The sequence below is a fragment of the Dipodomys merriami genome, unplaced genomic scaffold, assembly GCF_024711535.1.
Source record: "Dipodomys merriami isolate MVZ:Mamm:240054 unplaced genomic scaffold, mDipMer1.0.p SCAF_3, whole genome shotgun sequence".
NCBI lineage: Eukaryota > Metazoa > Chordata > Mammalia > Rodentia > Heteromyidae > Dipodomys > Dipodomys merriami.
Window position 1 is genome coordinate 107565878 of NW_027204492.1, and position 13778 is coordinate 107579655.

Sequence of the window (13778 nt, forward strand, 5' to 3'; positions counted from 1 at the left end):
TATAGAGGCATAACTTAAAACATCTAGTAAGTCACAATTCAAAAACATGTTTGTGAACTCTGACCAATGTCTGGGAAACTATTGAAGAATAAGCTCTGTAGTCTGACAGACACGATCTTATTTCTGGTTCTCCAATTACTAAAGAAGTCCGGGCAAGTCCCACCAATGTTCCTCACCTGCTCAGTGGGAATAACAACAACTATTGCATGATGGTTATAATGACTGACTACAATGCAGGTAAGGCCTAGCAGAGTGCCCAGGACATAGTATGTCAACAAACAGAAGCTGTTTTCATCACCATCATCATCATCACCATCATCATCATCATCATCTCCGTTGGGCAAAAGATTCATTAAGCAATGACCATTGAAAATCTGGCCAATTTTGGAATAAGTCTATTCAGGACTACTTTGACTATTCTTCAAATATCACTGGAGTGGGTGAGTTGTTTGACTGTTATCTAGCCACTGATTCCACAGACTTCTAAATCAACTTGGAGAGGAACACAAGGAACTTTCTATGTGGTAAACTGCACTTCTCTTGCTGTCTAGGACATCTTTAGGAATTGGCAATGTATGTAATACTCAGTATTTTAGGGAGCAGAAATTTTAACCTAATTATTCACTTCTTTCTCTGTAAAGTTGAGTCTGAATAATTAGAACACTACTTTTGTGACATGGACATGAGCACTCACCTTTGTTGCTTAGAATCTGAACCTGGACTTACTCCGCAAGTGGGGAAAGCATAAAACAAGAATAGGGTGAATAGCATTTTACATTTGGTAATCAATGGAGATATAGAAACAACCTTAATATAAATTCTCAAAACATACTAGAAGAGATTCTACTTTCTTTCAGTATTTTATTTCATAGGATATTTTATTGACTTTCTCAATGGATCTATTTTAAATGCTTACATCATATAAAAATCCACATTGTAGCCATAGATTCTTATATTCAGTTACCTTAATTGAGCCAATTAACAAAACAAAATACACATTCAAATGAAACATGTATCTAAACCAATTAGAAATAATTAAAATTATAGATCAGGTTTTCTTTCACTGATCACAAATTATTGTAATGCTTTTGTGATGCTCATTTCCGGGCTCACTTTGGTGTGTTTATTAAAGAATGGTATTGTCAGATCACGGGGAGTATCTCATTTTCATTTTCATATCTCCAATTCTAAAGGGGATTAAATTATCCAATTAAGCTGTTAATTAAAAAGACTCCTACAGAATAAACTGCAGGCTACCAATGCCATTTCAATTTTCATTGTGCTGTGCTCAAAAGCAATTTTCTAAATTCAGAAGAGCTCAAAGTTACTACCCTCGATTTCACTTTAGAAAAAGGTAGCTAGAAATGCTAGCTGAAGGTCCAACCCATTTCCTCTCTCTGAGAACATGGCAGTACTATGTGACCTAGCCTTCCCTGTGGTTAGATTTGGCCATATGACTGAGTTCCAGCCAGTGGATTAAAATAGGAGTAATGTAGACTGCTCCCAGGCCATTTCTCATTCATCAGTTTATTGTTGATGAGTATGTATTCAAACGTGTGTTGAAAATGGTAAAATACCAATATGGAAGGAACCTGGGTCCCCAAATCACCAGGAGGAAGGAAGTACACTGATCACTAATACCCATTAAGTATGCAATGAGAAAACTTAAAACTTAAATCGCTCTAACCCAATGATAGTGTCTGTTTCTATATCTAGTATGGCTTTACGAAGAAATCAACTTGTATATACACTTTGCTAATTTGGGGAGGGGAAGGGAAAAAACAAAATGTTTAAATAGGGATACAGGTTGACCCATTCTAACAATGAGATACACAAGACCCCATGTTGAAAAACAAACTTTACAATTTAGGCGAGGCAGGGGGGAGGGAGTGTACTTGTGGAGGTGGGAGGGAAGGGATGGTAGGGGAAAAACAAAGGAGGAGGTAACAATGCTTGATAGGAAATGGACTCATTACCTTACTCATGTAACTGTAACCCTGCTGTACAGTATTTTTACAATAAAAATCATATAAAAACATTACAAAAAATTAAAGACATTAGTTCAAATCTAAACTTAAAAAAAAGAAATCAAGTGAGTCCCCCTATGGTATACCCCTGTTGTCACTGTATTTGATTTTGGTGCCCTGGTATTGTATATACATTTATCCGAATTAGGGAAGGGAAGAAGAACAACAGAATGGTGAGACAAAGGACAAGGGGGAACCAATGCAACAGCAAAACTCACAAGACAATATGTTAGACATGATCTGTACAACTTGAGGGGAGGGAAAGTAGAAGAAAAATGAGGGAAGGGGTAACAAGTTTGACAAGAAATGTACTCATTACCTTACTTATGTAACTGTAACCCCTCTGTACAGCACCTTGACAATAAAAAATTTTTTAAAAAAAAGAAAGAAATCAAGTGAACTTTAGGGACATGTAAATAACTTGAGCTAATTGGAAACATTAGTGTTCTTCAAATTTTTATTAGATCTGCTTAGATATATACTTGAAAATCTAAACAACCTCAATACCTCTTGGATCTCATAAAATCTAAATCACATAGACAATAGAAAGATTCTGAAATTCTTTTTTTCTCTATTTTTTTATTTTTTAAGATTCTGAAATTCTTGTCTCCATTCTCCTACATTCTATGCTTCCTATCCATATCTCAGAGATCATTCATAAACTCTCATTTTATTCATTTTTCTTTCTGCCACTACTCTACACACACACATACACACACACACACACACACACACACACACACACACACACACACACACACAAATTCTTATTTCATGAATAAGCTTAGAAACTAAAAATGCAGAAACTAAACTGTTCAAGAGGATCATCACCAGGTTATACTCAACAACTCATTCATTACCCACTAGCTCTGAATCATCTGATGTCTATTTCTTATGATCTTAAACAATGGGATGGCCTATGACTCTGAAAATCAGTACTTTTCCAGATCTTAGACTATATCAGTGTCAGAAAGTATTTGAAATGATCAAGAAAGGATTTTTCTTGTACTTCCTGTCTAACTGCAACAAGCTCCATAGAGAACTTAGGAATTCCATAGTATGCCTATACATTTGGGTAGACTCAATCAGGGTGGTCAAGCTCTGAGAATTCTGTGCCACTCAATCATTGTCACTAGGCAATTCCAGGCTCTGAAAGTACATTGGGCAAAGATATTCTATTAACATATGTGTAGCTACCCCAGAGAGCCATAGCCATTCAAAAACAAAAGCACACTGAAAATGAATTAGGGTACCTAGTCAAAGGAATTTACTGGAATCTTAGTTCAATAATTCTTTTCCAGTGCCCCAAATTGCTCTCCAATACACTTATACACTAATATGCATATGTATCACCACATATTCCTCTACACCACTCAGCACTATAATTATACCCATTTACATATTCATCTCCCATGTTCAACTAGAGTGTTTGTTGAAGCCAGAGACTTTATATTACCCACCTTTTGTGGCACAAAAATCATTGTTGCAAAAAAAGACATTATTGAATGACTGTATAGTTAAAAGAATGGTGAGGGCACAGAGAGAATTGTTTGAGCTTTGAGAGCAATGATCATTGCCACTTCTGTATCGGTCATAGTATGGTAGAGAATTTTCTCAAAGGCATATTTTTTTCCTGAGTAGGAATATTGTTGCAAAGGCAATAAACCACATCTGTTGTCTTATGTTCTGGAAGAAAATAAAATGACCACCTTGTAAACATTGCATTGGCTATGGAGAAAGTTACTGCATCCAGTCATTTATTTATCACAGAGTAGCTGAGTAACCATTCCATTGAAATCACTAAACCATCTATGTTTAGGTGGATAATATAAACTAGCCATCAAGAAAGCTAGTCTACTACAGGGTTTTGTATGTGTAAGTTTTGGGCAAATATTTTCCAAACTGGAGCGGAATGACAATAGATGCAAGAGATTTCAATCATTTTTCAATAAGGAAGAGACAGAAATTCTTCAATCCAACTTTTATTGTCCTTAAAATCATTGCTCTCGTTGTTTCACAAATAGGGAGAGAAAATACAACCAAACTAGTCTCATAACAATGACCATTTAGATTTTAAAAAGAATACATTATACAATAGTATCTTTTATCAAACCAGTGGGGCACAGCCACTGGTGAAGACAATGTTGTTGGATGCAACCATCACATATTCTCCCATAATTCAAGGTGCAACTGAGACAATGTTTAAAATATCAAGTAAGATAGCTAACAAATGCCAGGTGATTATAAAATACTGAGTAAATATACTAAGAAATAGGGTAACCTAAGGAATAAAGGTTAATCTGAAGGTCAGTAGCCCAAAGCACAAAGACTCTGTCTATCCTGACTCTGAGATACTTGACAAGCAATTTTCAAGCCTATCCATTTCTCTGGCATGAGCATAACCTGTCTGGCAAGTCATAGTTCCTAGCTCCTTCTTAGTGATGCTCCAGGGCTAAATAAGATAAAATTTATGTGCTATGCTTTAAGCTCCATTGAGGTAAGGCACTAAATAAACCTCAGGGTAATTTACGAATCCTGAGCTTGCATTAGTCATGTCCCAGTCTATCTCATAAAAAAAGGGGGAAATTGGAGGCCAGTGCTGAGCACTTGGCACAAGAACTCAGCAAACTTTGGGCAATAGTGATAAGGCTGAAAAATATTGTTCTATATACACAAAAACCTTGACTACCCAAGAGAATTTCACACACACACACACACACACACACACACACACACACACACACACACACACACACACACACACACACACTCACCTCTTTTCAATGCTCAGACAATAGTTGACTGGCAGAACAGCTGTATGAGTCAGAGAAGTATGTTATTGCAGCCTTAATCTGAGACCCAATATTTAATTTCCTTTTAATTTACCATAATTATTTTTGTGAAAACTTTATGGCACTCCTCCACTAGATATGCTGAGGGAGAATGGTCAAAAACCTGTCTTCTTTTCAGAGCCTTAGGCCAGCTTTTCTCTATTTTTTTCATTCTCTTCCAGTTGCCTCTGATCTTCCTCCCTTCACCACTTAATCAATGTCTCTCTCTCATTTTATTTTTAGCAATCTGTTTTGAAGAAAATGACAAGATTGCAATGTGAAGAGTTAAACAGAAACATTTGGAAATCTCATCCTTCTAGAAATGTGTTCTAGCTCATAGGGCTGAGTTTGTATTGATACTTTGGGTTTCAAATAATGGCCATCCTAACTGCAACTTTCAATACAACTAGATTACATCAAATAACGTTACTCAAGGCAAGGTAGCCCAGTTCTCTAGAAATTGCGAGAACCCCAGCTGATCACCAACCACTTTTCCTGACTCAACAATCCAATTTCCAAAAAGATAATTGTATGCTTTTATCAAACACTTTCTCTGTCCTGCAGGAATGTGTTTATTTAGAACTTACAAAAGGAAATGTCGAAGAAAAATGCAATTCATGTAAGTATGACAAACCTCAACTCCTTTTAAGTGGGCCAAGTGCAGGAATAAAACAAGGATTATCTTGTAGGTCTAAAACAAATCCGAATGCTTACTCTAGAGAAATGGCACATACGTTTCTGGCACCACTGACATAATACTGCTTGTGTTTCAGATACAAACAAAGGTCACGTTAAGCCATGGTTAAGAGGAAGAAAAGGTAGCTGCCCTTCAGAAGTGTATCCATTCAGAGAGGAGGAAGTCAAGGGGCAAATCACTCTCTTCTGACTAATGCAGTGTAATTGTTTTCCTCATGATGGTGTCCCGCCATTCTTCTCCCTTCAGAAGTTCCCATGGTTACAGAAGGACAAGGCACGCACTTACATTTTCTCCAAAAGGATGACAAGTCACAAAGATGCAAAATGACTTCCTGTGGTTAGTCTGAATTTGGCATTTTGCTTTAAAGATTTTTCTATTGGCCCACTTAACCCAGCACCTCCTGAGCAATGACTAATGTGATGAAGGTGGAAGGATGCCTGTATTAAAAAGCAAGAAATACCAGGTAACCACTTTAATACCATTACCATTTTGGACAAGAGAGAGGCATTTACTTAAAAGGATAATATTCTGAGGATCAAAAACCTAATACTGCTCTTTCTCAAGTCTATTTAGAAAACCTGAACAGTAAAAATGATGTGTTTTAGTTCTGTACATTTTAAGTTGCATCTATCTATCTTTAAATATCTTCAATCAAGAAATTGTTAAGTGAGAGAAGGGGTAACAGTGTTTAAAAGGAAATGCACTCATTACCTTACTTATGGAACTGTAACCTCCCTGTTCATCACCTTTACAGTAAGTATTTTTTAAAAGGAAATTGTTGAAAAGTCTTTCTTTTAATGAGAGGTAACATTAAGCTATAAAGGAAGGTCATTCTGCTTGGTCCTCAATGTCTTGTTTATCCCTCTGTGCTAAAGGAAAACAAAAGTCATGTGTTCCTTCTGCAGAACTGGAAACCCCTCCCTCTCACTGTGGACTTATTTCTGAGCTAAGAGATGCACACAGGTGAGGATACTGAAATAACCATAAATGGGGCCTAAGAACTGTGCCCAGCAGATGGATGATCATTGAGAGGCATGCAGGCTCAGTAAGATTTGGGAGATTTTCAATTCCTAGGTTTTCCACTGCTGTATGAGCTGGAGTTTTTAAGACTATTGCAACTACCTAGTAGACTTTCTGACATCTTTGTTCATGCTGGCCTAAAGAGGCTACTCAGCAATATCAGGTGTTAGCTGTGAAGTATGATTTCATTTCAATAGACTACAAAACTGAAGGCATTAACTTCATTAAAAACTATAAAATGGAAATACAACCTATTTCTCATGGAACTACCTTAGCGTTAAATATCAGGGAATGTCCTCTACAGACTCTGGCACCGCATTCCAAGGAATTACAAGGCCTTGAAGGCATCCGTACACACATCTTCTTCATTGTAATAGACTGCTCCTTTTTTTATGGGTACATTTGACTTAAGCTCCCCACAAAGCTATAGAATGAGATGGCATGTACCACTCAGCTGTGGCTAACACACGACAATGGGCAATAGCAATATGAGCAGAGAATGTTTTTTCTTTTGACAAAAGTAGCCTAGGGATTTGCTTTTGTTGGTTTGGTTTTTGTTTTTAGAGAAACATCCTTGGTTCATATTTTATATTCCTTCCCTGTTCTAAGCCTTACGACCCCGAACAGATAGTTTAGAATGGGGCAGGTCATCTCCTCAAATAACAAAAACATATTAAAAATAAAAAACCCCTCAGGGGAATGTAGGCCTAAAGCAGTGGGCGATGAGTGTTTAGTGCCACTTCTGTTGACACTTTGCTGTTCTCTCTGGACAGCAGAAAGCAGCATCCAACTACCAGAGTCGGCAGGATTCCATGCCTCTGTTCATTGTGGAATTAGGTGGACAGTTAAAAGCTTTCTGGAATTCTTCAAAGTTACTAACAGCACCATTGACCCTGGGAGGAAAAAAAAGATACAATAAAGTACATATCAATGAATTCTTAACAGATGAACAGATTCTGGATGAAATAGTTAAACAGTATGTGGTTTGAATTGCGTTTCACTCATTCAATCCTTTTACAAAAGAGACAAATAAAGCCTAAAATCAGTAAGTAAACTTCCCAAGAAATTAATAGCACTGAGACTAGAATCACTATCTCCTCAATGCCAGGCAATCATCCTAATTACTTTTCTTACATTCTTTAGATTCCTATAAAACTGTATCATGTCCAATACTTAGTTTTCCTAATTTAAAAAATTACTTTTACTGGCCACCAGTGACTCATACCTGTAATCCTAGCAACTCAAGAAGCTGAGATCTAAGGATCACAGTTGAAGCCTTCCCAGGCAGGAAAGCACATGAGAACTTTATCACCAATTAAGCATCAAAAATGCCAGAAGTAGAACTGTGGCTCAAGTAATAGAACTCTAGCTTTGAGCAAAAAAAAAAAAAAAGTTCAGGGATAGTGCCTAAGCCCTGAGTTTGAGGTCCAGGACTAGCACAAAAATATTGCTTATCATGGAAAGTATTACTGCCATAAGGTGTGTAAGTATTAAATGCACACACTGCTAATTTTTCGATAGGTGGCCATGTTAGTACTACTCAGATCAAGGCACACGCATATCCATTCTGAAGGTTTACTTATATCCCTTACCAAGAGTATCTCCAAAAATAATTACTGTTATAATCTCTATCTCCATAGTTTTGACTGCTTTTGAACTTCCTATGAACTCAATCCACAGTATGCAGTGTTTTTGTCTTTGATTTCTTTTACTCCCTATAATGCCTCTAAGAGTCTTTCATGTTCCTGCATTTCTAACTATCATTGAAGAATTCATTCAGTCTACAAAACACTTTGTCTACATTCCTATTTGGTCTGGAGGCTCACATTTACCTAGAATTTAGTGTGTGAAACAATCGAATAATGAATAATAATAAATAGTTGGAGTTGTTATAGATGAATAATTTTTCACCGGATTTTAGCTCCAGAATCTTGTTTTCTTGAAAGTTCCTGACTACAGTAAAGACTATGAATCCCTTACCCAGCATTTTGATTGCATAATTGCATTATATTATTTGCCCTGCACTCAAAATCTACAGTTACTACAGAAATCAGTAATATATGAGGCAAAAAAATACCTACCTACTCATCTATTTCTTACTCAACTACACAGTCAAAGGGTTGACTAGAAATTCAGCACTCCCAGTCACTTTTTCTTCCCTAAGGGCATCAGAATGAATGTATAGCACATATTCAACAAAACTTCATAACTTCTTGTGCTTTAGCTGGGAGATATATATATATATGTATATATATATATATATATGTATATATATATATACATATATATATATGGAGAGCTCAGAGTGTAATTCACCTTAGGCAACTGCTAAAGATAGAATATAGTTGATAATTAGTAAGCATATTCTGCAAATCACCAGCTACCATCCAACATTATAAGCAACTAGTTAGTAAAAAGAATTTTGTTTCTAAAGCTTATCCATGGAGTAATTAATATACTGTGTAGTTTCGTCTGTGCTATTTGTCAGTGGGTGCACATTTTAGTACATTAGAAACTGTCGGCCTTCATGAGGGTTTAGCACAGTGGGGGAGACTTTCCAACACAGTGATTAGATTTTTATGCTACTGGGTAATTTATAGACAATTTTGAAGCATAGAAAAAGCTGAAGGAATAAGACTTAAATATAGAAGAAATTTTACATGACTTTCTTCAGTTTGCTAATGGATTCATTTAAATATGAAATGTAAAGATACCTAGGTATATGTTCTAAGCAAAGAGTGAATAACTCTAAGTTATTATGACCCATTGAGTTTCTCATTATGATTATCTGCTCTCTACTATAAAAAAAATCTCAAGGTGTAGAACTTAGCACAGAGTAAGTAATATTAACCATAATTTTGTTTTCACTTAACACTTTATACATTCTGACAATTAAGGTTGCAATTCATAATCCATTCCCCTTCATCTGTAGTTAACTGTTTCACATTATGATACACGATGAGAACCAAAAATGCAGTATCCCTGAGTCTACTTATGAATTATAACCGTTAAATATCCACATATATCTTCCTTTGTGCTCAGAACTATTCAGAAAGAGGGCACTCATGCATAGGTGTTGGTTGAGTGTGTGAAAAAGCAAGAAGTCCTAAATAGAATATTCTTTAACAAGACATAAACCAGAGCTCTTAGTGTTTTAAGGTAGATTGTATCACCACACACACACACACACACACACACACACACACACACACAGGTTCTTGCTTGGCATTTGTGCTCAAGGCTAGTGCTCTACCACTTGAGCCACAGTTCCATTCTGCTTTTGGTAGTTAATTGGAGATGAGAAGCTTTCCCTGTCTGGGCTGGCTTCAAACCATGATCCTCAGATCTCATCCTTCTGAGTAGCTAGGGTTACAAGCATGAGCCACAAGCATCCAGCTAATATCTTTCCCAGCCAAACTAAAACTAAAACAATGATATGGATTCCAATTATATTAGGAACTTATGATCTTGAATGCCACACTAGATTCAAGATGTGTACAAATGGTTCACACATGGTTACAGAAATTTAGTTCAAAAAGCACTGAGTAGACCAGCTTATTATTTTTTGGGGGGATGGCCCGGTCGTGGGGACTGAACTCTGGGCCTGGGTGCTGTCCCTCAGCTCTTCAGCTCAAGGCTAGCGCTCTACCACTTGAGCCACAGTGCCACTTCCAGCTTTTTTCTTTTTGCTTATGTGGTGCTGAGGAATCGAACCCAGGGCCTCAGGCATGCAAGGCAAGCGCTCTACCACTGAGCCACCTTCCCAGCCCCTAGATTAGCTTATTATTAATGAAAGAAAAGCTTACTATCTGTTTGGCTTGATTTTGTCATCTATAAGATGGACATGGTGGCTTTTGTTGACCTCACATATACTAGAATAGCTAGGGATGGGAAGATTGGGGCAAAGCACAGTTCAAAACTAGTGTCACCATTTGCCTACTTACCTAAACTGAGGAGGACTGTGAGCACCAATTTGAACTTGTTCTCGGGCAGCTTCTGGCCTGTAGGAATTGCACCTCACCTAGAAGAGAAATGCATGTCAATAAATATGCTTCCATCCCAAGATAGTTTAGTTTTTACTTTCTTAATTATTCCAAGTGAGACTGAAGAATAATTTTTAAGATCAAAGGATGACAAGATGTTTTAGAAGATCAAGTAAAACCTCCGTTAGTAGTAACAATTATTATCCTAATCCCTAGAGCAGAAGGTTCCAGCAATGTGAAAAATTCCATCAATTGAGCAAATTAGGAAGGTTTCCAGACAAGTGGAAAGAGAGGATAGTGTCAGATCTTTAAAATCCTAAGAAAAATACCAAAGCATTTGAATTATATTTAAACTCTGTTCTTCAACAAGAAAATAAAAGCCGTATTTTTCAATCATTTATCTGATAGAGGTATTTAAGAGGAAGAAGAAATTAGAGATATTGTAGAAGATAATTTCTCAATGATTAATGTCCACTAAATAAGTAGAAACAGAAATGGAAAGAACTAAAAGCATGAGAATACCCTCTAAAAAGAGAAAATGTCAGATCACAGAAAGTAACAGTGATATAGAAAACATGGTAAGCATTATGATGCCTGTGCTTCTGATAAACTATCAGAGACAGAGCTGCTGACTATAATTGTTGAAGATAATTTTTATAATGTGATTTTTGAATCTCCTCAGAAGCTAATATGAACTTGATTTTACCTCATTTCTTCTTGTTATTTTTCTCATATACTTATATAGTTTTATAGTATTTTTAATTTTATGTATCATTTAAGAGCTTTCTGAAAACATGTTATGGTTTTTATTGGTTTTATAGTATTTTCCTAGGAAGTAAACAACTTTGCTACCTATAAGCAGACTTACTCTCTCATGTGTAAAAGATTGAAAGTCTTTTCAATATGTCAATGAGCGTTAATTTTTCTCATTTATGATAAAGAAGTAGCATTCCACATTTTTCTCTAAGTCTTTCTCTAAATCTCTCTAGTTAAATCAGATAAGGCTTGGTATCATGTTTGAAAGTATTTTTAAATTATACTTATGACATCAATATCAACTAGGTTGTTTTATCAGCAAAGAGATATTATGGACTAGGATGTAAATAGTAAGACTGTATGGACCCTGGCTCTTTGTCCTCTACATCACAATTTAGCAACTTTCTCCTGTAAAGAGACAGAGGGAAATATTTTAGGCTTTGAAAATCATCAAGTTCATATTTCAAATAATCAGTTCTGCCACTGCAACACAAAGCCACCCACTGATAAATAAATAAAAGACAATAGTTGTTTTCCAATAAAACAATATTTATAATGTATTTTGGAAAATAGGCAATAGACCAGACTTGACCCCAAATCTAGAAAATTTCATTATTGAGTGTGTATTTTAATACCTAACCTAGTACCAACCCAAAAGGAAGACTCCTTAGATAAATTGAGTTAGTCTTATCCTTTTGATGCACTTGATCTAAAAATATCAAATGCCTTCTATGTATCCAGCATCTTTGCTAAGAATTATGGAAATACATAAAAAGTAGGGGAAAAACAAAGGAGGGGGTAACAATGCTTGATAGGAAATGTACTCATTACCTTACTCATGTAACTGTAACCCCTCTGTACAGTATCTTTATAATAAAAAATATATTAAAATAAAAAAGTGTAAGGAACCAGATTAGCTGTGGAGATAAAACGGAGTCTTGCGCATATTGAAAGCAAATATTCCATGACATGGCAATATAAAACAAAATAATGAGGATTGGAGTTCTTAGGGAAGCGTTTGTTTACTATATGGAGGAAGCAAAACTCAACATGGATTCTGAAGGATAAACTTAGATCAAATAATTTGTGGGGGAGAGAACAGGAAAGGGACCACATTAAGAATCAGAAGCAGGGCCATGAAGACAGTCATGAGAATAAGTTGGTGGAGTGAAAGTGAGCAAAGCTGACTGGTGAAGAATTTCTTTTCCCACCCAATGAAATTCAAAGAGATTAGATAGATTTGCAGCAAGAACTTTGTTTTATTTTTATTATCCTTAAGTAGTTATACAAAGGGGTTTCAGCTGACCATGTCAGTTTGTAAGTAGAATGTATCTCGATCGATATCACCCTTTTCATCATGTAATGGAGAAGTTGAAAGACAGATGGAGACACTTGGCCTCAATGTGGTAGGCATTTGGGAACCTTGTAATATACCAGAAACAAAGTTTAATAAAAGGCTACTTCAGTGCAATATAAAACAGTGATAGAAGATGCTAAAGTGAAGAAAATACGTCATAAGGCTGTTGGGATAATCCAGAGTAGATGTTATGGTTTGGCTGCCAATAGTGACATAGGGTAACAAGGATGCTTTGGGCTTGAATTTTCACATCTCCCAAATGTATATATTAAAACCTGAACCCTAGTATGTGGTGGAAGGAGGTGGTACCTTCAGGAAGTACTAGGTTATTAGAGTGATGCCTTCACAAAAGGGATTAGTGCATTCATTAGGAGAAAAAAAAGGGATAACTAGCTCTCTCCACCATGTGAGGAAATAGCAAGAAGTCAGCAATCTGTAACTCAGACCCAACTGGGTTGTTGTTGTTTATAAGCCTCCTAGTCTATAGTACTATTATAAATAGCCTGAACTGACTACAGTAGAGGAGAAAAAGAGGTTACACCTGAAAAGGATTTCAAAGAATGAAACATCTAGCTTTGGGGACATAAGTTACATAAAATACATCAGATCTAAAATTCCAGGCTTTCAGGCCCAAAGAAACACAGGTCCCATGGTTTCCCTTATTTGCAATATCTAGTATATGTATGAGTCAAGCGGAAAAGGTCAGATAATGTGATGTTAGGAAAATGAACCCTTAGATATGTATTTTAATGTTTTGTTTTCTTTAATGCATGTGTTTCTAACGCATTTATAAGATTATTTCTTTGTTGCTTTGTATGTCCCTCCCCAACAGTATAACCCCCGCTTTCACTATATTTGATGTCAGTATAACTTGTGGAGGAGATGGGGACAAACAAGTCGTTTAAGGATTCAGGTGGACCTGTTGCAACAATGAGAAATACAAATTGTCATGCCAAAAACGAGCTTTACAATGTCAGTGGGGGGAGAGGGGGGGAAGGAATGGGTGGGGGGGAGGGGGGAGGCTGGGAAGGGAGGTGAAGGGTAAACAAAGGAGGAGGCTGCAATGCTTGGTAATTGTAACCCCTCTGTACAATATGTTCACAAATA

At 36.4% G+C, this 13778-nt stretch overlaps 1 protein-coding gene across 1 annotated transcript in view; it reads right to left on the reverse strand.

Annotated features, from left to right (window-relative positions):
* Positions 1 to 4001: 4001 nt before the first annotated feature.
* Phex (phosphate regulating endopeptidase X-linked) overlaps positions 4002 to 13778 on the reverse strand; it is a 210286-nt gene continuing 200509 nt past the window's right edge. Inside the window, exons 21-22 of the mRNA XM_070040718.1 lie at positions 10520 to 10596; positions 4002 to 7468 (exon numbers count right to left, since the gene is read on the reverse strand). Coding sequence (XP_069896819.1) covers positions 7366 to 7468; positions 10520 to 10596 — 180 coding nt within the window. The 3' untranslated portion in view covers positions 4002 to 7365. The remainder of the gene's footprint in view (positions 7469 to 10519; positions 10597 to 13778) is intronic.